Here is a 22,648-nt window from a genome sequence, read left to right on the forward strand (position 1 = left end):
AACAGGCCCTTCGGCCCAACTTTCCCACACCGGCCAATGTGTCCCAGCTGCACTAATCCCACCTGCCAGAATTTGGTACATATCCCTCCAAACCTGTCCTATCCATGTACCTGCCTAACTGCTTCTTGATGGGATTTGCCAATATCAATGAATGGACAAAAGATGTTAATATCCTATTTAATATATTCAATTGTAGCCCTCGGGATGTAGATTCTGAGGAGTAAACGATGACCTCATTGAGTTATCAATGGTTCAATGATTCTTTATTGCCACGTATGCACTGCACAGTGAAATTCTTTTTGCATAAGTTACACATTAACTAGTCACCATATTTTGGTGCAATTTACAAACATCCAATGTCCGGTCCACGTGCCCAATGTCCTGGAGCGGCTCCTGATCCAGGTAAGCTCCATGCCTCGGCAGCGCCTCCTCCGTCGCCCTCGACCGGCTCAGCCCGCGAACCGATGTTCCTCTCCTCACCCAACTGCCTCTGTGTCCTGGGAGCGTCTCCTGCACCCGACCTTGAAGGCGCTGGAGGCAATACTCCAGTCCCTCTCCTACCAGCCCACTCCTTGCATCCGTCGTTGCCCGCAGCCCCCTCCTCCGCGACTCCCTGGTCTTCAGGACCGAGCTCAGCGGCTTCCGACCTTCCCCCCAGCTCCCCGGGTCTTCCTTCACGGCATAGTGTTGGTAGTGTTCACGATGCTTTAACAATGGAGCACCAAAGGAAATGTTGCTCTTTCATATTTCAGAGCATTGACTTACTCTTGATTAAAGGCACTTCATGAGAGCCCTGAAGCTTTTAGCTGCATTTTTCAGTTCAAGTGGGCAAAAAACGTTTCGATATGCCCGCTCCTCCCACCCGCATTGAAATTGTCATTAAAAAGCCCATTACTGTCAGATACAGCAGTTACCTGAAGTCAGATGATTCACCAGTGGGTGTGTACAAGTGAAACTACTACAGTGTGCAATGGGTGTTGGTGAGTAAGAGGTTTCAGTGAGGTGGGATGGATAGAGCAAATCGACATTGGCATCAGATGCGATGTCTGATGTTGGTGTAAGATAAGTAGCCAATTAGTAAGCAGCTGATGAATATTTTCTGAGAGGTAGGTTTCAACTTTATGAGCTGTCAGTAAAGATGAGTACAGTTTTAATCAGAGTGCTGGGAGTTGGAGGTAGATTCGAGTTTTGTATCTGGTAAGTGGCAATATCTATTTTTAGTTTTGAGATACAGCATGGAAACAGGCCCTTCGTCTCACCAAGTCCACGCTGACCAGCGATATCCGTACATTAGCACTATCCTACACAATTTGGAGACAAATTACAATTTTACCAAGCCAATTAACCTACAAACCTGTACATCTTTGGAGTGGGGGATGAAACCAGAGCACCCGGAGGTCACGGGGAGAACATACAAACTCCGTAGAGACAAGTACCCATAGTCAGGATCGAACCCGGGTCTCTGGCGCTGTAAGGTAGCGACTCTACCACTGTGCCACCATGCTGCCCAACATTTAAGATTTTAAATATTACCAAATTGCTGGCAGGATAACAAAGATACGTTAAAAAGATATGTTTTTAAAAAATCCCTTTTTCAGAATCTGTATGTCTCTAATAAGGCATTTATTGCTTGCTGATGAGAAGTTGGTGGAGAGATCTTCTGAGGTCACTGCAGTCCTTCTGGTGAAGGTATTCCCAGTCTGCTGTTGCCAGGAGTTCCAGGATTTACACTCACTGACAATGAAGGAATGACACTAAACTTCCAAGTCAGGATGGAAGGTAATCTGCAGGTCCTGAAACTCCTGGCGAACAGCACAGTGGGAAAAGACCTTCACCAGAAGGACTGCAGTAGCCCAAGAAGATGACTCACCATCAACTTCAACAAATCCATACACCTAGTGCACTCAAGCTTGTTGTAAAGGGATATATGGATTTGGGAAATGCCAAGGTTAATAACTTCAGTACATTTTGTAGATGGTACATAATGGATCCACGTCACAGTGGTGGCAGACAGAATGAATGTTTGGATCAATTGAAATCAGTGGCTTTGTTGTTCAGGACAGCACTGAATTCCTTGAGGATTGTTGGAGATGCACTCAACCGGGCTCGTGAAGACCCTATCATTACTTTGCTGACTTGTAGTGGAATGGGGTTGGGGTGTCAGGAGATGAGTACACCTGGCCTCTTGGTCAGTTCTTGTGGCCATTAACTATTAATGGGGCTGGTTCAGTCACACAAATTCTAAATTTCTGGTGGTTCCTCAAGGAAGTTGACAGTGAAGGGCTGGGTGATGGTAATGCCATTGAAGGTGAAAGGTGACAGACACAAAATGCTGGAGTAACTCAGCAGGACAGGCTGATAGAAGGAATGGGTTGAGACCTTTCTGCAGAAGGTGAAGGGTAGCTGTTTCAATTGCTTCTTATATGCAGGTTGTCTGCCTAACGCTCTTACATGGCACAAATATTATTTTCCACTAATCAGCCTAGGTTGTTTCTAGGTGTTGTGCTGTGCAGGCATGTGTTGCCTCATTCTCTCGCGGCATGCAGCCAGAATTAAACATTGTGCAATACACAGCAAAGCCACACTCGTTAAGTTATGACTTGTAGCAAGATTAATGATGAACAGTTGTGGAAGGTGGGGCCCCCGAGACATTGCCTTGAGAAACGTCTTCAGTGATATACTGGGAGGATTGACCTCAACCACCTTCCTTAGTGTGAGTTATGTTTCTAACCACTGCAGTGTTTTTATCTTGATCATCTGATAGATATCACTGTTGCAAATATACTGAAACACCTTGGCTAGAGGCACTGTTAATTCTGCAATACAGGACTTCAATATATCTAGGACGTTGTAGTCCCAAAATCTTTGTTGTCATCAGCTCCCTTTTGATATCACGAGTGAATTAAATTTGTGGAAGGCTATTTTCTGTGAGAGTGGGATCTTTAATGCATAAAATAATTACATCATTAATACATCCGAAAGTGGGATAACATAGAACCAGTGTGAACAGGTGATCAATGGTCAGCGTGGACCAAATGGCCTGTACCCATGCTGCATCTTTCAATACATCAAGGTTAGGATAGGTGATGCATCATGGCTACAGCATGTCTAGGACTTCCTGCACATCAGTGAAATCCAGAAAAAAAACCTTCTGCAGTGAGCACTTTCATCTTGAAGAGCTGTGGTTCAGTCATTGAACTGGAGGCCGGGGCATTGATACTGTGGCACATCAGGGAGGGGGTAGTTACCTGGATGCCATGTGCCAGCTACACCCCTTAAGATGAGATCTTCCGATTTGGTCGGAGATCAGGGATGGAGGAATGCGAGGGCTCGTGAGGCAGAAATGGACATTCGGAGGGCCAGGAGCCTTTGCAATTGTCTAATGGGATTGAAGTTCTTTCATATTATTTGAACGGGAGTGGGAGCTGTGGGGTGGATGAGCTAACTGATCACAATCCCATTAAATATTCGCAAGACTATTCAAAAGACTGAGTTGCCTGCCCAGAGCCAAGACTGGAAAGGAGCTTAGAGCAGAAGGGTGGAGGATCCAATTGTCATGGTACATGTATGAACCAATGCTGCAAGCAGGACAAAGAATGGGCTACATGGTCACGCAATGGTGGAGTTGCTGCCTTACAGCAACATGACCAGGTTCGATCCTGACCACGGGTGCGGTCTGTATGGAGTTTGTGCGTTCTCCCCGTGACCTGTGTGGGATTTCTCCGGGAGCTCCGGTTTCCTCCCACACTCTGACGTAAAGTTTGTAGGCTAGTTGGCTTGGTATAATTATAAATTGTCCCTAGTGTGTGTAGGATAGTATTCGTGTGTGGGGATTGCTGCTCGGCATGGACTCGGTGGGCCTAAAGGTCTGTTTTTGTGTTGTATCTCTAAACTAAAAGGGTTTGATATAGTCAGTATGTGAAGCCAGACACCAAATTATCAGAGCCCCAAAAAGTTTTTAATTTCTGGTTTGTTACCAGAGCCATGTGCAAATTGGCTTCAGAAAAAGTAAATGCCTGGCTCAAAGACGGGTGTGCAAGGGATCCATCCCAGTTCACAGGCATCAGTACCAATACTGAGGAAAGTGGGCAGCTGCACCTGAACTATCTGGGACCAATGTTCCAATGAGCCACCTAAGTGGGAAAGTAAATGCTGGAGAGAAAAGGATCAAAAGCATGAAGATTTGGGAAAGCAGAGTGGAGGCAAGGTTAGATTAGTGAAGGCAAGACAGGTGATGTGTAATGGCTGCAGTACGTGGGAGCTTCTGGTCACCGGTGTGATCGAGAAGCAGACATACCTGCAGTATATTCTCATTTTCCATACTGTCTCAGAGAGGGTACAGATCCAAGAGCAAATCAATGGATAATTCTAGAGCTTGCACAGATAGTAAGACAAACTAAAGGTTCTCTATATGAAACAATGGCGTGAGAACACCATCATCATCCTCGATCAGTGTACACCCCACCAGAAGTGCAAGGTATCTCTTTGAAGAACTAGCAAGCACCTTTAGCCAGAAGTACAGAATGGATGATGACCTTGTATAATCTCACTCCAATGTTCCCAACATCATAGATACCCATAAGGACACAAAGTACTGGAGTAACTCAGTGGGTCAGGCAACATCTCTGGAGAACATTGATAGGTGATATTTTGGGTCGGTACCCTTCTTAACGTCTGAATACGTCTGAAGGGTCCCGACCCAAAATGTGACCTAGCCGTGTTCTCCAGAGATACTGCTTGACCTGCTGAGCTACTCCAGCACTTTGTGTCCTTTTTTTAAACCAGCATCTGCAGTTTCTAGTTCCTAGATACCCATGTATGGCTACGACAATTTATGTGACATTACACACTAGTTAGGTTGATGGGATATATCCACAAGCTCGGATATCCAGCACAGAAATCCTGCAGAGCGGAGCCAGTTAATCACACGAGCATCTTACTTGTGTTAGCCCTCCAAAGGAAATTAGTGTAATGGGGCCCTCTTGTGGCTAAAGGAATAAACTGCTGCTCAGAACCGATTTGAATTTCGCAGCAATGATGTACATATGCACAAGGTCCTGAAAACATATCAATGTTTGGATTAAAGTGAAGTGCCGCAGAATAAAGGATTCCATGAAATAATTGGAGTTTCCATTGCAAACAGGCTTGTGGCAGACTCCTGTAATTGATAGAGAGAGAATGGACAAGCTTCTGAACTGAATTAGATTCTCAGTTTATGATTTGCTTTAAAATATCAAAATGTCTTTCATTGACAAAATTTGTGCAGCATTATAATCCGGAACAATAATAGATCAGCTAGACATTATCTTGGGAAGATAAATCAGCTTAAAAATGAGAATGAGAATTTCTTATTCTCATGGAGAGCTTCTAGTGCCATAACAGTCACACAAACATTTAAAAGGATCCCAACCCAAAATATCATCTGTCCATGTTCTCCAGGGATGCTGCCTGTCCCGCTGAGTTACTCCAGCACTTTGTGTCCTTTTGTGTAAACCAGCATCTGCAGTTCCTGGTTTCTACAAAATTTCACACCGTTGTTTTACTCTCCACTTTTCTATCAATTCCCTGAGTTTATATAAAACTAACTTACACTCCAGGTACAATTTAGTGGTCAATTAATCTACCAACCTTTATGTCTTTGGGATGCGGGAGAAAACAAGACTACCTGAAGAAACTCATATTCACAGAAAAAATATATAAACTCCGCAGGCAGCATGTATGGCCAGGATTGAACCCATCGTTTTGGGAGCTGTGGCAGCAACTCTACTGGCTGTATCACTGCTACCTCAACATGCTAGTTTCAATGGACGCAATAATACTGCCAAATATCGAATTAATTTTCTGTAGTAATTGACAAAGCCTTAGTTTATCCTTCCATTCGAGCATACCATTCGAGCAACTGAATTAGCAGAAACTCATACATTTTTAAGTATTAACTCAAATTCACTGTCACAAGCTTTGAAATTTGGCTTTAATTGAATTGATTCTTAACAATACTTTCAGTAACTGTTACGTTGCAAGTATACATCACAAATTAAATATCAATTACACAAAATAGCAAATCATTAAAATACATAATGCGGCCTCATGATAACTTGCCAATAGAAAGGTCATTGATAATTGCATTAAACTTAAGTTTGCATTGCATTTCGGTGCAAAACTAAATTATGTACAAAAGACAGGAATATACAAAAAAAGCATTGCTAATCTTTTGCACTAATTTTTAAAGTGAGGAATGGAACAGTATAGCAATATGACTAATTAGCTACCAATAATCGGGATCATCATGGCTTACTGGAGCAAAACACATTGGAGATGCTGGCAATAGGAAACAAAGAGGGGTACTGGGCTCCAATGTCGACTTTGTCCCCACTGATGTTACTAGCTCTGCTGAACACTTCAAGAATTACTCTTTGCATCATGGACATAACTGCCTACTTTGTTAATTTGCAAATCTGGTTTAAGTGGCTGAATTTTATTCAATTCTGCCGTGTCCACAACTAATGCCTACCTAGTTAGCTTCATAAAAAAGTACATTATTATAATACAAAACCTTCCAAAAATCAGACAATTGTTCTCTGTAACAACCAAATTCCCTATTGCTGTTTATATCTAGACTGATTCATAAATGGATTTAAGCATCTTGGAAATGGGGGAGAATAAGAGAACTAGAGTTAGATACAAAATGCTGGAGTAACTCAGCGGAACAGGTAGCATCTCTGGAGAGAGGAAATGGGTGATGTTTTGGGTTGAGACCCTTCTTCAGACCTGAAACATCACCCATTCCTCCTCTCCAGAGATGCTGCCTGTCCCACTGAGTCACTCCAGCATTTTGTATCCATCTTCGGTGTAAACCAGAATCTGCAGTTCCTTCCTACAGAAGAGAATTAAAGTGATCAGGATTCTCTATAACTTGTGAAATTTTATAAGTATCAAACATGGTGCAGATAATCAGACCCTGACCACAGTTTCAACATAAAGTGAAATGCAAAATCTTCCCTCATTATTTATGGAACCTTGGATAGCAGTGAAACACACAGCAATAGTGACTGGATTGCAAAAATATTTCATTTTTGCACTAAAATGTTAACATTATGCAAGGTGCAGTACAAATGTTTTATATACACAGGTTTTCTACAGTTAAAATGCATTGGATAGGAATTTCCCAGGTCTGACATTTACAAATATGATGTACTCATGTCATTTCCCAGTCCATAAAAAGAGGAAACCTATCAGGCATCTTGGGTTCATACTATTCAAATTCTCTGCAACTTTTGTGCAGATACAATTGTTCCAAATTAGAAAGAGTTGGAAGTACAAATTATTTAGCTTCATGTTTTTCTTGCAATATCTGGTTAAACCAAGATAATCCAGTGCAAGTGAACCAGTTGTCAACCACAGCAGCTTCCTTCACGACTTGCATGATTCCCCCAGAGATTCTGCCTCACCCACTGACTTGCACAATCATTTTGTGTCTATCTTCCAGCACCTGCAGTTCCTTCCTCCACAGGACTATTCAGAACTTGGTTTCTCTGTTCAAGAACCTATTCCTACCGTAGCTCACTATATTTCCTTCTGCTTATCTGTCTTCCAGACTCAAGGTCCTGGTCTCTACTCAACATGTAGAAACTTGCAAAGCAGCTCCATGAGGCTGTCCCAATTGTTGACCAGCTTTGTGAAATTGTGCCCACCCTTGGTCACACCACTAACTATCATGAGAGTAAAGGGAAGAATACTTTCTAAGGAAAGTGAAAGGTTAGCATGAAAACAAGTGGTGCAACTTACCAATTAAACTTTGCCAGGAAATTCCCATTCATTATTAAAAACTTAATTCTGTGCCTCAATCTGCAAAGGTTTTGAATTCTATTCCAACATTTTTCATTTATATTATCTATCCAAAGCAAGCTATATTTCTATTACAAAGTTCAATATAATTGACAAATTCAAGGGGAAGTGGAAGGGATTATGGCCTGTAAACTCTGAGAAAGAAAATTCAAAGCAAAATGGAAAGACAGATACAGGACAAGGAATATGTTCAGATGTACTGCATATCTTGGATGTTTATTGCCACAAATCCTCTGTGCGACCAAACTTAAAGACTAGGCCCCTGCAAACAAACAAAACAATTCTAAAAGTTAGGATTTCAGTGCAATAATTGTAAGACAATTTAAATGGTTAGAGCAAGTATGTCGTTTATGGAAGCTTTAGGAATAGGTCTCATGTATAATTCCAGTCTCCTTTTCTACTTACCCAAAGAAGATAAATGCATTTTGGAAAAAGACAGCAATACCAGGGTAAACATCAGGCTTCTCTAAGGAGGGAAATAAATCCAATTTCATTTGTACAATAAAAGTAATTGGAAGCATATAAAACAGACAAAAAATAATGCAGAACATTTGCAATTGAACTGAAGCATCGTTCATGTCCCAGTCATTAGTACAAAGAGGTTTATGATTTTGCTCAGTCAATGTCAGCTCTACAGAGCAATCCAGCTAGTCCCACACTATCCACCTTTAACCCTGAAAGATGTTGCGTCAAGTAATCATCAACCTTCCTTTTGAAAGCCGTAACCTGCTGGCTGATAATCAGTTTAGAATTTACCAGGACCACTTTGCTCTAGACCTCATCACAGCCTTGAATCAAAAGTGGACCAAACTCCAGGTGGACAGAAAAAAAGTGTCAAATATCAAAAACCTCTGGCTAAACCGAAGTCAATAGGCATGAGTGGGAGAGCATTCCCATGGCTGGAGTCATAACTTACATAAAGGAAGACAGTGGAGATTGCTGGCAGTCAATCATTCTGGACCCAGGACATCACTGCAGGCATTTCCCAGGACAGTGTCCTGGGCCCAGCCATCTTCAACTACTTTATCAATGACCTTCCTTTTAATAAGGTCAGGAGTGGGGTTCTTTAGTTTTGATTGCCCAATATTCAATTCCTTTCACAATTGCTCAGCAAATTAATCAGTTCATGCCTTCATTCAGAAGACCCAAGCAACGTTCAGACATGAGCTGATAAAGCAGTGAGCCAGGCAATGACCATTTCTAATGAGAGATAGCCAACTAACTACCTACTGTGGAGGTGTAGGAAGGAACTGCAGATGCTGGTTTAAACCAAAGATCAACATAAAAAGCTGGAGTAACTCAGCGGGTCAGACAGCATCATGATCCGCTGAGTTACTCCAGGTTTTTGTACCTACTGTGGATGTTCAATGACATTACCATCACTCGCTAACCACACAATCCTCAGAAAACCCAACATCCTGGGTTTCTCCATTGACCAAAAACATAACTGAACCAGCCACAGAAATACAGCTACAAGAGTAGACCAGAAAATGGAGATCTTGTGGTGGGTGATTCACCTCCTGGCAGCCCAAAGATGATCCACCATCTACAAGCCAAGAGTGTGATAGAATACTGTCCATTGGCTGAGTGAAAAAAATTGACATCATCCTGGCCAAAGCAGACTATTTGACGGCACCCATCAACTGCTTAAGCAATCATTCTCTCCACCACCAGCACACAGTAGTTGCTGTGGTACCATCTACAAAGGAAACCCACCACCAGCGCACAGTGGTTGCTGTGGTACTATCTACAAAGGACACCCAACAAGCACCAAAGAGGACAAGGGTAGCATGTGCATGGGGACACCACCAGCTGTAAATTCCCCTCCAAGCCCTGGACCATTCCCAATTTCTCAAAGGCAATAAATGCTGATCTTGCCAACAACACTCTAATCTTAAAAAAGAATTAACATCAAATCTGCATTCACCGCATTTCCAGGCAACACACTCTAGATCAGAACTACTTATTGGGTAAAAATGTTTCTTTGTCACTCCTGGATCATTTGCCAATCTCTTTCAATCTGATCCCTCCAGTAGTGGGAACAATTTCTCCATTTACCCTGTCCAAGCCAAGCAGGATTTTATGCACAAATTTCCTCAAGCTTTTTTCTTCTCCAAGGTGAAAAATCTCATACATGCTTTCATCCCAAAGATTAGAGACTTTAGTTTGGGCACTACTGCCACAAATAATAAAACTTTTGCAGTTATTTTATGTTTTCATATTCCCAATATTCCCAAAATATTTTACAAAGACAAATTAGCTCTGAAATTATAATTATTATTTAGGCAAATGCTTTAATAAACTTGGTTTGATGGTAATGGTTCAGACCATTGGGATATTTTTATGTACAGGAAGGAACTGCAGATGCTGGTTTAAAAATCGAAAACAGACACAAGATATTTTTATTCACAAAATGCTGGAGTAACTCAGCAGGTCAGGCAGCATCTCGGGAGAGAAGGAATGGGTGACGTTTCGGGTCGAGACCCTTCCTCAGACGTCTCGACCCGAAACGTCACCCATCCTTCCCTCCCGAGATGCTGCCTGACCTGCTGAGTTACTCCAGCATTTTGTGAATAAATCGATTTGTACCAGCATCTGCAGTTATTTTCTTATACAAGATATTTTTATGTGCACTTGGGATATTGGAACAACTGGTAAAACACACATTATTAAATAATAACTTTTCATCATCTTATTAAACAGGTCAGACCTTATTTCTGTAATTACACTGTAGAACAAATAAAAGATATACAAAAATGTAATTGACCTGCAGACTAAAAATGGAATGTTTTCTAAAACAAAGGAACTTCTAAACTCTAGGATGCAGGAAAAAGTGATGGCTTTAGCAATATCTGGTCACTATTAGCAACTTGCCTACTAATAAGATGACTTTTGAAGAGATGTGACTCCGATGGATTGGCTGGATCATATGGGAGGATCAGGATTCCGACCAGGAAATTCATCTCTGGTTAGCCAGAAGTAACAACTATCCATTGAAAACTGGTCAAGAAAATGGTCATGGTATCTCACATCTACTCATTTAGAATTAAATGATGTCGGTCACGTTCAATTAACCTAAGGGTACAATGGTCACTGTATGAGTTTTGAAGGTATCACAAAATGCTGGAGTAACTCAGCAGGTCAGGCAGCATCTTGGAGAGAAGGAATGAGTGACGTTTCGGGTCGAGACCCTTCTTCAGATGTGATACCTTCGATTTGTACCAGCATCTGCAGTAATTTCCCTACACTGTATGAGTTTTGATGTTTAAGTTATCCTGAACTCAGTGACTTCCTCGGGAACAGAGGAAGAATCAATTTCATATGTACACGCTCAAACAAACTAGCGAACAAACAAATTTGGTTTTTGATCTATTGTGGGTAGCAGAGAGTGAACATCTTCCACAACAAATGCTAAATTTCAGCAAAGGTGACATGTGTACAATACTCGCTCAACAGCATAAATAAATGTATTTGGGCCTGTGGAGGTTCAAACACTCAGAATATTCAAAACTGTTAAATTCTTAAGGGAATAAAGTGTGGGGGAGGGGGGGGGGGAAGAGGGGAGGGGTGTTACTACAAAATGTGGTGCCAAGATAAAAGATCAGTCATGACTATATTAAACAAACAATCCAATAAAAGTTCCAATCTTGAAAATGTAATCTAAATGTAATCCAAAAGTGAAACAATAACATGTGTTAGTCACATTTCTTGGCAATAACACAAATGTACAAACTTTGTTCATTCCTTTTTAATCGTTAGAAGACAGAGAGAAGCAATTAATCACACCTAATTATTTCTGTTTCACTTTTAGTCTGCAAGCGAGTCCATTTCCACAAAGAAGAATTACAAGAATATGTTTCATAAACTTACGTGGGACTACATAACCTCCAAAAAGAATCCACATAGATGCAATGAGAGATCCAAATGCCAGCATAAAACCAATGAACAACCAGATTCGAGCACCTGAAAATCAATTACTACATGAGGGCATGGCAATGCAATATATTCACATCAAATTTGTCACCGTTTGAATAAAATAAATGACAGCAACATCTTAAATAGGTCATTTTCAGAAACGTTCCGAGCAGTACACAAATTTGATATTACCGTTCTCTATTAGTGCAGTCACAGGTAGCAAATGTGATGTAATGTTGAAAGTAATTATTTGATCAATAACATTTGAATTTTATTACGTCAAAAGGTAAAGCAATGGATGAATAACTGGACGTGCAAATTATAGTCAGAGCCATAAAGTGCGGAAACAGGCCCTTCGGCCCAACTCAATTATGTCGACCAAGATGCTCCATCTAAGGGATCTGTAACCCATCCCATCAGAATAGAAACAAATGGACGAATAGACCCAGAAGAACTAGATTGAACCAGAAACACTCCCAAGCAGCAAACCGATAATGTTTGTACTAATGCAAATTAAATGATATACCTGTCTGGCCCATACAGCCTTCACTGTAGCCATCGCCGCGAACTTGTCCATTTGAAACGGCGTTTATCCTAAAAAGGGACCAATTCAAGCTTCATCAATATCAGAATGTCATTGAAACAATCCCTCTATTTATTGTCGTAAATGAAAAGAATGCTGAAAATACTGGGAACATTCAGCAGTCCAGATAGCATCTTTGGTGAGTAAAACAGATGCTGCATGACCTGCTGAATGCTTCCATTATTTTCAGTTTTTAATTTCCAATTTGCTACTAATTTGACTAGGCAGATAAGAAAACAATTTTACATCTATACCGTGTGAACAAAGCACATGGCTTAAGGTTTCTGCAATCTCACAAACCGAGCTGTTAAAAAAATCAGTATGGATTATTTCTCAAACCAATGCATCTGGTCAAATCACACCTTAATTTAGCTCATTTTTTAAAAAAAAATCATAGGCAAGATATGAAATTAAATAGGGAATAAACACAGATTTGTAGTTTCAAAATGAAGAGCTTGGCAAATAGGGCATATTTGTATAATAACTGAATTGTGCTCGGTTCAAAGAAAAGGCATCATTAATGAAACACAAATTTAGTGAAATGCTGCTTCATGCTCTTGGATCAGATGAGCCCAACTATTCTGCAAGTAAAACATATGAGCACCAACATACTGTAACCACCGGACTGAACCATGTTATTTTTATTTAAACAAGAATGATATAAAAAAAAGTAACATCAAAGCAAAACAAAAACCTTTTTTAAAAAATCTAAAAATTGGTCAATGAGATTTCAAGCAGTCTGGATCAGGGCAAACGAAGGATGGAGTTAGAAGCAGAGCTACAGGGGACCTAAATGGATACAGGAGGCCCAGCAAGCAAATACAAATTTCATTGCTAAAATTCGCCTCTACATACATGAGAAATGCGAGTGTTGCTATAACTCCACAGGTATGGTAGGAGTGGTTGAATCTGTCCATGTCAGGGTACTTCACAGCGGCATCAATGATAATCCACCAGCCTGTGAAAAACTAAAAGAGAAACAAATGCTTAAAAATTGTGAAAGAAAATGTAGAATTAATTTCCTCTGATTTACATTAGTGAATGGCATATTGTCAAAGATGCAAAGTGGCAGTAAACACATTATCAGAATCAATGGCAGAACAAATATTACACCCAAAGAAAGTAAGTCAGCAAGAGAAAGCAACAGCAATTGAGATGGTCTCTCATCCATGCCATTAGATGTTCAAATCCAAGGCAGTTGTAACACTAGCTAGCCTCAATCGCTCAGGTTGGGATAATCAGTCTAGATTCCCGATCATAATCATACTACATCTAATGGCGTGCACGGATGGGATTAGGCTTGGCTATTAGCACCACAAATTCGAACTGTTATTATTTTCAATGAAGGACATGAAATCACTATAATCGAATTGTAAAAGATTAATGCCTTCAGTCACAGTGGGGGCAAGGGAAGAAGGAGAACGGGGATGGTGTTTCCAGATATTTTAGGAAGCATTCAGGCCACCAAGTGATGGCTTTCAGAGCCATTGCATTCCCCTGTGATCTATGTGCAGGAAGGAAATGCAGATGCTGGTTTAAACTGTAGACACAAAATGCTGGAGTAACTCAGTGGGACAGGTAGCATCTCCGGAGAGAAGGAATGGGTGTTGTTTCGGGTCGAAACCCTTCTTCAGACTGAAAGTCACGGGAACTTTTGTGACTTTCAGTCTGAAGAAGGGTCTCGACCTAAAACGTCACCCATTCATTCTATCCAGAGATGCTGCCTGTCCCGCTGAGTTACTCTAGCATTTTGTGTCTATCCCCTGCGATCTATTTTCTCCACCACCCCCCCACCAAGCCTATTCTCCTGCCATCCATCTATACTAGGGGCAGTTTACAGTTATCAATTAAACCAATTGACAGCATATCTTTGGGATGAGGAAACCAGAGATCCCAGGTGGTTTAGGAATATCTGGAAATTATAATAACATTTGGCGAGTTTGTAATATGGTTAATCCAAGAGATTTATAGGAAAAGAATTATGCAAAAGGAGGCCAACATATAGAAGGTAACTTAAAGGTCATGTTAGAGGAGACAATAATTAGATTAGGGAAGTTTAGATTGCTAAGCATAGCAAGCTAGGGCAAAGATAAACATAGCATGTTTGTATACCAGCATCAGTACAATAAAACTGATCCCAAGTTAAAAGGAATCACTTTATGACACCCATTTACAGGGCAAATGGGGAAAAAAATGGCTGTTATGCAAAGGAAGACAAGGCCCGGCTAAGGAAGACAAGTCCCGGCTAAGGAAGACAAGGCCCGGCTAAGGAAGACAAGGCCCGGCTAAGGAAGACAAGTCCCGGCTAAGGAAGACAAGGCCCGGCTAAGGAAGACAAGTCCCGGCTAAGGAAGACAAGGCCCGGCTAAGGAAGACAAGGCCCGGCTGTCAGACAGATAGAGGTAGCTCCCACAGAGACACAAAAAAGCATCAAAACTTAGAGTGGGTTACTGGGGAATTATTGTTAAAAAAAATAAAGTCGAAATGTGCCCATTGAAATGAGAATAAACAATCTACTGTACGCTTTCTGAGGCAGATTATTTTTGAGCAAAACACAAAGTGCTGGAGGAATTCAGTGGGTCAGGCAGCATCTGTGGAGGGAATGGACTGAAGACGTTTCAGATTGGAACCCTTCTTCAAACTGGACAGAAATATTGTCTGTCCATTCCCTCCAAGATGCTGCCTGACCCATTGAGTTCCTCCAGCACTTTGATTTTTCTCAAGATGTCAGCATCTGCATTTTCTTGTCCCTTCATTGTTTGAGAGCCATGGCTCAGGAATGCTCTCAAGCATATACGGTTGGGTTAAAATGTGTTTAGAAGCAAAGGGGCTGCATATGCTAGAAAATCAAGCAAGAACTGAGTATACTTAGCAAGTCAGGCAACATCTGTGTGGAGAGAATCAGTCATCATTTCAACTTGATAACCTTTAATAGCATCAGCGGTATTTGGATTAATCAGACAAATTCTGAAATCCAAGATGCTCTGAAACTTTATTATATTTTATATTATATTTTATTATATCACAAGGGTCCCGACCTGAAACGTCGTCACCTATTCCTTTTCTCCAGAGATGCTGCCTGACCCCGCTGAGTTACTTTGTTTCTGTCTTTGGTTTAAACCAGCATCTGCAGTTCCTCCCTACACATTATTATATTTATTATGTTGCTATTATCATTATTACATCCAAGTATTTACATCCAAATCTTTTTGAAAATACCCAGAATTTACCCAGAGTAAATATTACTTTTATAATTATCTTTTAAAATATGACTTGTATAATTATCTTATCAAAGCAGTTTTTGCAGGGGATACATACCAACACGCCAGCAGCTATAGATGCAATGGCATTTCGTTTTTCACTCCAATCAATACATTCACATTCTGGACATCTGATGTTATCCAAAAATCCTGACATTCTGCAAAACCAACAACGTAATTTCAATTTAGAAAGCAGGTCATTTCACAAATTATGGAATCAGAAGTAAGTTGCAGCTTAAAGTCTGCATTGACTTTCCCAAACAATATTGTTCAGCTCTTTCTTATACGCTTGAATGCTTTATGTTCCTTCAAGCATTTATTCAATGCTTTTGAGGATCTGTAGCCAAGACCCTATATAATCCACACTTTCATTCAATTAGTTTTTTTTCATGTCATAACTTCTGGTTCTTTGGTTTTAAATCTGTGTCCTCAACAATGACCAGACACAACTTGTCCTCATTTATTCTATTAAACTCCTCATGATTTTAATCCCTTGTCAAATCTGCTCAGCCTTCTCTATTCAAAGGAGAATTAGTTTAACTATTGAAATAAGTGCTAATCCTTTCCTCCTGAACTACCTGGGAAGATATCTTCCAAGATCTCTTCAAAATTTGACCATCTATTTAAAAGAACTGGTCAGAATCAGCCAGAGTACTGGAACTGAAATAATTTTTTTAAATTAAGTTTAGCATGTCAATGCCAAAAACTTACTGTGCATAATGTAATTTTGTAAATTTCTAAAAATCGTATCAAGGTTGGACTGGTGAAAGTACCAAAGTTTAAATTTGAAAAAATGATACAATTTGACTACTGTAAATGGAACTGAACTGTTAAATGATAAATTAAACAAACATTTGACAAACTTGCTTGGGTTCTTTGAGGATGTGACAAGTAGAGTCAATAGAATAAAATGTGTAGTTAGATATCTGTATGGACTTCCATTAATACCATCTACATTAATGAATTGGAGGAGGAAGCAGAGTGCAAGGTATTAAAGACTGTTTATGAGAGGGAGGGAGGGGGGGAGAGAGAGGGAGAGGGGGAGGGGGAGAGGGAGAGGGAGAGGAGGAGAGGGAGAGAGGGGTATTGTTAAAATTGTACAGAATGTCAGTGTGGCTTCATCTAGAATATTGCATATTGTTTTGGTCACCTAAAATTTAAGCAGATACATTAACGTTGGAGGTAAGTCAGAGAAGATCCACTCGGCTTGAGAGAGGAGTAGAAACGAGGAACTGCAGATGCTGGTTTACAAAAGACACAGACTGTTGGAGCAGCTCAGTGGATCAGGCACCATTTCAAGAGAACAAGGAAAGGCTGCTGTAAATTGCCTATTTGTAGACGAGTGATAGAATTGACAGGAATGTGGGGAGAATAAAAAGGCATCAATGTTGGATGACTGTACCTGGCATGTACTCTGTGGGCTGAAGGGTGTAGTTCTGTTCTGTTTGACGCTTTGTAGAAGGTGGCGCTGAGGCAGATTAGCTGGTTTATGATGAAAACCATGGCGGGCTCAAGGAGCCAGGTAGGGGACACGAGCTCAGTTCAAGGATAATAGGATACAACTACATTCAATGAAAGATAATGATCATGGATGATGTGGTGGCGGGGTGCAGGGATGTGAATTATTGTTCTCTAATGAATGATTTTCCTCGCATGAAAAAGGAAAGAATTAGTGTTTAATCATTGTCAACATTGAATGTAAAGTGTTGTTCAACTGATTGATGGTGGAATTGTACTTATATACACCAAATTTTGAAAGAACACTTATTGTTCTCAATATAAATCAATATCTTCCCACTTTAAAATATTAATGAACATACAATACTCACAATCCTGTTAACCAAACCCACAAAACATTCAACATAAAATGCTCATATTGTGTTTATATTATTGTATATACCCGTTGTGCTTCACATGGATTATTCTAATTGGATACATTAATCATAAGATGTTCATCGTACAGATTGAAGGCAGTCAATCCATTGAGACCATACGAACTCCATGCATGCAGAATGAATGAGAGCAGCCCCAACAACTCAAACTCACCTTCTGGACTGAAACACCAGCAACCACTTTAAATATTCATTCCCTCTACCACTAGCACACAGGTACATCGATTGAGAGCACTACAGTCATATGGTAGACACAGTCTACAGTTATATGTATAGGCCACATCTCTCAAACGCTTGATCTTCACCTGCAGATTCACTTCCAACACACACATCACATTGACTTAAAAATATATCACCAGTACTTCCTCATTGCTGTTCTCAATCCTGGAACTTCCTTGCTAATAGCAGCAAGGGAAGACCACCACTGTTTAAGGTAGCAACTCATCACTACCTTCTAAAGACAAATAGGGTTGGCCACTAAATGTTAGACTTGCCAGCCACACCCAGATCCTGAAAAATTAATATTTACAAAAAATGTAGTTAGGCTCACTCCCCCACCCTCTCCCTATGGCCCAGCAAATTATTTTAGATTTTTGTTTTTAAACACCACAATTCAATATGCCTTCAGTACGAAACCCTGGCAGTCGGTTCTACACACCAGCCACATTCTGGTTCTTTTTCCAATCTTCATTCTATGAACCCTTGTTAGAATCCTGTGTCGATGGGAATAGTTTCTTTCCACCTACCCTAACATCATCCTTTATGATCGTACTGCCTTTACTTCAGCTTTTCCAATCTATGCACAAATCAAAGTTCATCACCCCTGGAAGCATGTTGACAAATCTTTACAGCACGTCTCCACAGCCTTCACTTCTCTCCAAAAATGCAGCTGGTGTTATTAAACATTTCCAACCTCTCATTGCTACGGTCTGTGTAACCCACCTGTTTTAAAAAGACATCCATTTTCCCACTGCCCAAGAAATGCAAGGTGTCAGGCCTCAATGCCAACTGACCACCAGCACTGACATCTGTGTTGATGAAGTACTATGGGAGGTTGGTTATAACACATATCAACCCCTGCCTTAATAAGAACCTGGACCCACTACAATTTGTCTACCACCACAAAACATCAGCACAGGATGAAATCTCGCCAGCTCTTCATTCTGCACAGGATCACATGGATGATAAGAACATGCCTTCAACACCATCATCCCCTCGAAACCGAAACTCAGGGAATTGCGTCTTAGCTAATCGCTTATGTAATTGGATCCTCGACTTCCTCGTAACTCTTCTAAGTAGAGAATCTCTTGTTTTCTTGACCTTTCACCCCCTCCCTATACAGCCAAACCACCCATGGTGCTGCAGATCTCATGTATTGATCCGCGACGCACTTTCAAGGTAAAATCTATTTCTCCATCCTCACCACTACTCCACATCAGAACTCAAATGCACACGAATTGAAAAGATTGAAGAGCTCAGCCAAAAGATTTTGATGAAAGATACATGAATAGGCTGAGCAATATGTGTAGGAAGGAACCGCAGATGTGGTTTAAATTTGAAGTTAGACACAAAATGCTGGAGTAACTCAACGGGACAGGCAGCATCTCTGGAGAGAAGGAATGGGTGCCGTTTCGGGTCGAGACCCTTCTTCAGACCGATGTCAGCGGAGTGGGTGAAAGTAAATAACTGCAGATGCTGGCACAAATCGAAGGTATTTATTCACAAAATGCTGGAGTAACTCAGCAGGTCAGGCAGCATCTCAGGAGAGAAGGAATGGGTGACACATAGTGGGTGATATATATAGACAAGGAAGTGTAAGGTGCGAAAACAGGACAAAGGGAATTGGAGATCAAGGAACATGTAGAATAGATCATTGTTAGTTGGGGAGAATGCAACAACAAAGCAAATAGTAAAGATGAAGTGCATTTTGCGTCTAGGCCGAGCAATAGAATAGGTAGCCTGGCTACTGCTGGGAATCTGCCACTCCGTTTTCTCCAGCTACAAGTCGGTGTTCTCACGGACCACAACAACCCCCCCCCCCACAAACGGACAGAGTCTGGACACCCCAGCCCCACATCCAAACTTCCTTTGGACCTTTAACGGTTGAGCTCTGCCTCTCTCTGGCCCAGGGACAGGAGTGAAAGCCCCGGTTTGGAGACGCATCAACGACCGTCAGGAAATGCGCGCCGTGTTGAGAAGGGGGAAGAGCACCAATTGAACAGTCGAAGCTCTATAGATGATGCGAGAAAGACTTTGAAGGGAGAGCGCAGTCGGTACTCACTCGGCCGCCCTCAGTCCCCGCCGCAAACAAAAGACGATCGTTGTCCCAACAAAGACCCAGTGCGCATGCCCGGCCGCCCTCAGTCCCCGCCGCAAACAAAAGACGATCGTTGTCCCAACAAAGACCCAGTGCGCATGCCCGGCCGCCCTCAGTCCCCGCCGCAAACAAAAGACGATCGTTGTCCCAACAAAGACCCAGTGCGCATGCCCGTCCGCCCGTCCATCACGTGATCAGCGACGTCGTACGCGATGATGTCATCCTTTCATTAAAATGCCAGTCATTGCTCGCCCCGCCGGCGGGGGGTTCGGCGCGCATGCGCCTGAACCTGAACGCGCCCGCCCACCTCATCACGTGATGCCATTCCGTAGAAAGAGGAACCATTGTCTCTGGCAAAGATATTAGACAATAGGTGCAGGAGTAGGCCATTCGGCCCTTACCATTCAATGTGACCATGGCTCATCATATTATCTTTGGTCTCTGGACACAGTACCCAAGGAGGGAAACACAAAGTGCTACTTCCTCAAACAAGGGTAGGGTTCACCCCAGGAATCCAGATGAGTGTTTTGTTTAAAGATTGGTACAAACACTACTGAATATGACACTTTTGAATGTATACATACAAAGAATCTTTAGATCATAAGTGATAGGAGCCATTCGGCCCGTTCAAATCTACTCTGCCATTCAATCATGGCTAATCTCCCTCCCTCCTAACCCCATTCTCCTGCCTCCCCCCCCCCCATAACCTCTGACAACCGTACTAATCAAGAATCTATCTCTCTGCCTTAAATATATTCAATGACTTGGCCTCCACAGCCTTCTGAGCCTTCTTAGAGATACAGCGTGGAAACAGGCCCTTCGGCCCACCGAATCCGCACCAACTGCTGATTACACCGTACACTATCCTACACATTAGGGACAATTTTTACAAATTTCCTAAGCCAATTAACCTGCCAACCTGTATGTCTGTGGAGAGTGGGAGGAAACCAGAACACTGGGAGAAAACCCACGCGGTCACAGGGAGAACATGCAAACTCGGCACAGACAGCACCCCTAGTCAGGATCGAACCCGGGTGTCTGGCACTGTAAGGCAAAATCTCTACCGCTGCGCCACTGTCGCCCCTTCTATGATAAGCTTTTGTATGATTTTCTTGTGAATATTTTCTTATTCTGAACAAAGTCTTTTTGGAAGAAAAAAAGGTAAAGTTTATTGTTTAAAAAACTACTGTGATGACTACACTATTGAATATGTAGGCATGAGTATTTGCACTGCTTAGTTTTGTATATATTTCTTTATTTTGAATAAAATTTATATTTGAAATACCAAAAACTGCCTCCTGTACGTCAGTGATACAAAAAAACTGCCCCTTCAGATTAAGAGGCAGGGGAAAGGGAAATAGACGGTGATATAGAGAGATAGAGAATAAATCATAAGGTCTGAAGAAGGGTCTCAACACTTATTCCTTCTCTCACCTATTCCTTCTCTCCAGAGATGCTGTCTGGCCCGCTGAGTTACTCCAGCTTTTTGTGTCTACCTGAGGGAGATACCTCATTTGTCAGATCAGTAAGTCAGGGTATATCATATCATATCATATATATACAGCCGGAAACAGGCCTTTTCGGCCCACCAAGTCCGTGCCGCCCAGCGATCCCCGCACATTAACACTATCCTACACCCACTAGGGACAATTTTTACATTTACCCAGCCAATTAACCTACATACCTGTACGTCTTTGGAGTGTGGGAGGAAACCGAAGATCTCGGAGAAAACCCACGCAGGTCACGGGGAGAACGTACAAACTCCTTACAGTGCAGCACCCGTAGTCAGGATCGAACCTGAGTCTCCGGCGCTGCATTCGCTGTAAAGCAGCAACTCTACCGCTGCGCTACCGTGCCGCCTGTTGTGGCTATTGTGTTTGTTGTGGCTATTCCTCGAGGTCGAGGATGATGGTCTACATTCCGTTGTTTTTATGAACTCTCAGGTAGCTTCTGAGTCCAATCCTGGCTAAAGTTCTTTGGCATTCAGGGCAGGTAATTCCAGATGTCAGATCGGGCTTTGGTTGTTGCTGCCTCTCTTTCCGTTTACTTCTCTTTTCTTCTAATTCTGCGCATCTGTTGGCTTCGAAGGTAGCTGTTCCGTTTTGGATGATGGTTCGCCAGTTTCCTGTCCTTTTGGCATTGATTTCCCAATTTTCGATGTCGATTTCACATTTCTTATTTAGTGGCTTTTCAAGGCATCTGAATCTCTTCTTTTGTCCGTCCCTTTTACATTTGCCTTCTCTAAGCTGGGAGTAGAAGGCTTGCTTTGGTAGAGGCTCGTCTTCCATCCGAACAATACGACCGCTCCAGCTTAGTTGGTTCTTGATGACGAAAGCTTCAATGCTTGATTTTTTAAATATCAAAAAATACTTTATTCCAGAAATACATATTTTCAAAACATTTTCTTTTCAAAACTCCATCCGACATTCCCGGAGGTTATACATTCATTCAATACAGATATTCATTGCCAAATGTATGCAAAATTATACAGAATCCCTTCCCTTATTTGGAGGGGTGTCTCCACCACACCCTGCCCCCCATGTCCAGCAGCGGAAGGACCCTAGACTGTGGTCCTCCCCCTGATGATTTTGCTTCATTCAGCACTCAGTTTGTTCTTCTGCCTTCCCAGCATCTGCATCGCACCCACCAAGCTTCGCAGAAAGTTCTTCACTCATAGGCTGGTGTGCAAGGCCCCATCGGACGCCAAACATCCTTTGCACCTCCTCGCCCAGGATTCACAACAACTGGGACCTCAACGCCTGTCATCTCGTCACCCTTTCTCCCGTCATACAGCGACCCTCTGTGGCTCCGGTTTCAACATACTAGGAGCATGGAG

The 22,648-nt window shown here is 41.8% G+C and overlaps 1 protein-coding gene across 2 annotated transcripts; it reads right to left on the bottom strand.

Annotated features, from left to right (window-relative positions):
• Positions 1-5,956: 5,956 nt before the first annotated feature.
• On the bottom strand, positions 5,957-19,937 carry tmem50a (transmembrane protein 50A). Of its 2 annotated transcripts, none has more exons than XM_078422991.1 (7): positions 19,777-19,937; positions 15,662-15,761; positions 13,199-13,311; positions 12,287-12,354; positions 11,716-11,808; positions 8,251-8,311; positions 5,957-8,107 (listed from the first exon to the last, which is right to left on the bottom strand). In XM_078422991.1, exons 2-7 carry the CDS (start codon positions 15,758-15,760, stop codon positions 8,062-8,064), a joined length of 480 nt encoding a protein of 159 aa, XP_078279117.1. In that variant the 5' UTR covers position 15,761; positions 19,777-19,937; the 3' UTR covers positions 5,957-8,061. The 2 variants fall into 2 exon arrangements, with proteins under 2 accessions (XP_078279117.1, XP_078279116.1); XM_078422990.1 differs by lacking the exon at positions 19,777-19,937 and adding an exon at positions 19,590-19,729.
• Between the last annotated feature and the right edge of the window lie 2,711 nt (positions 19,938-22,648).

The sequence above is a fragment of the Rhinoraja longicauda genome, chromosome 27 (assembly GCF_053455715.1).
Source record: "Rhinoraja longicauda isolate Sanriku21f chromosome 27, sRhiLon1.1, whole genome shotgun sequence".
Lineage (NCBI taxonomy): Eukaryota > Metazoa > Chordata > Chondrichthyes > Rajiformes > Arhynchobatidae > Rhinoraja > Rhinoraja longicauda.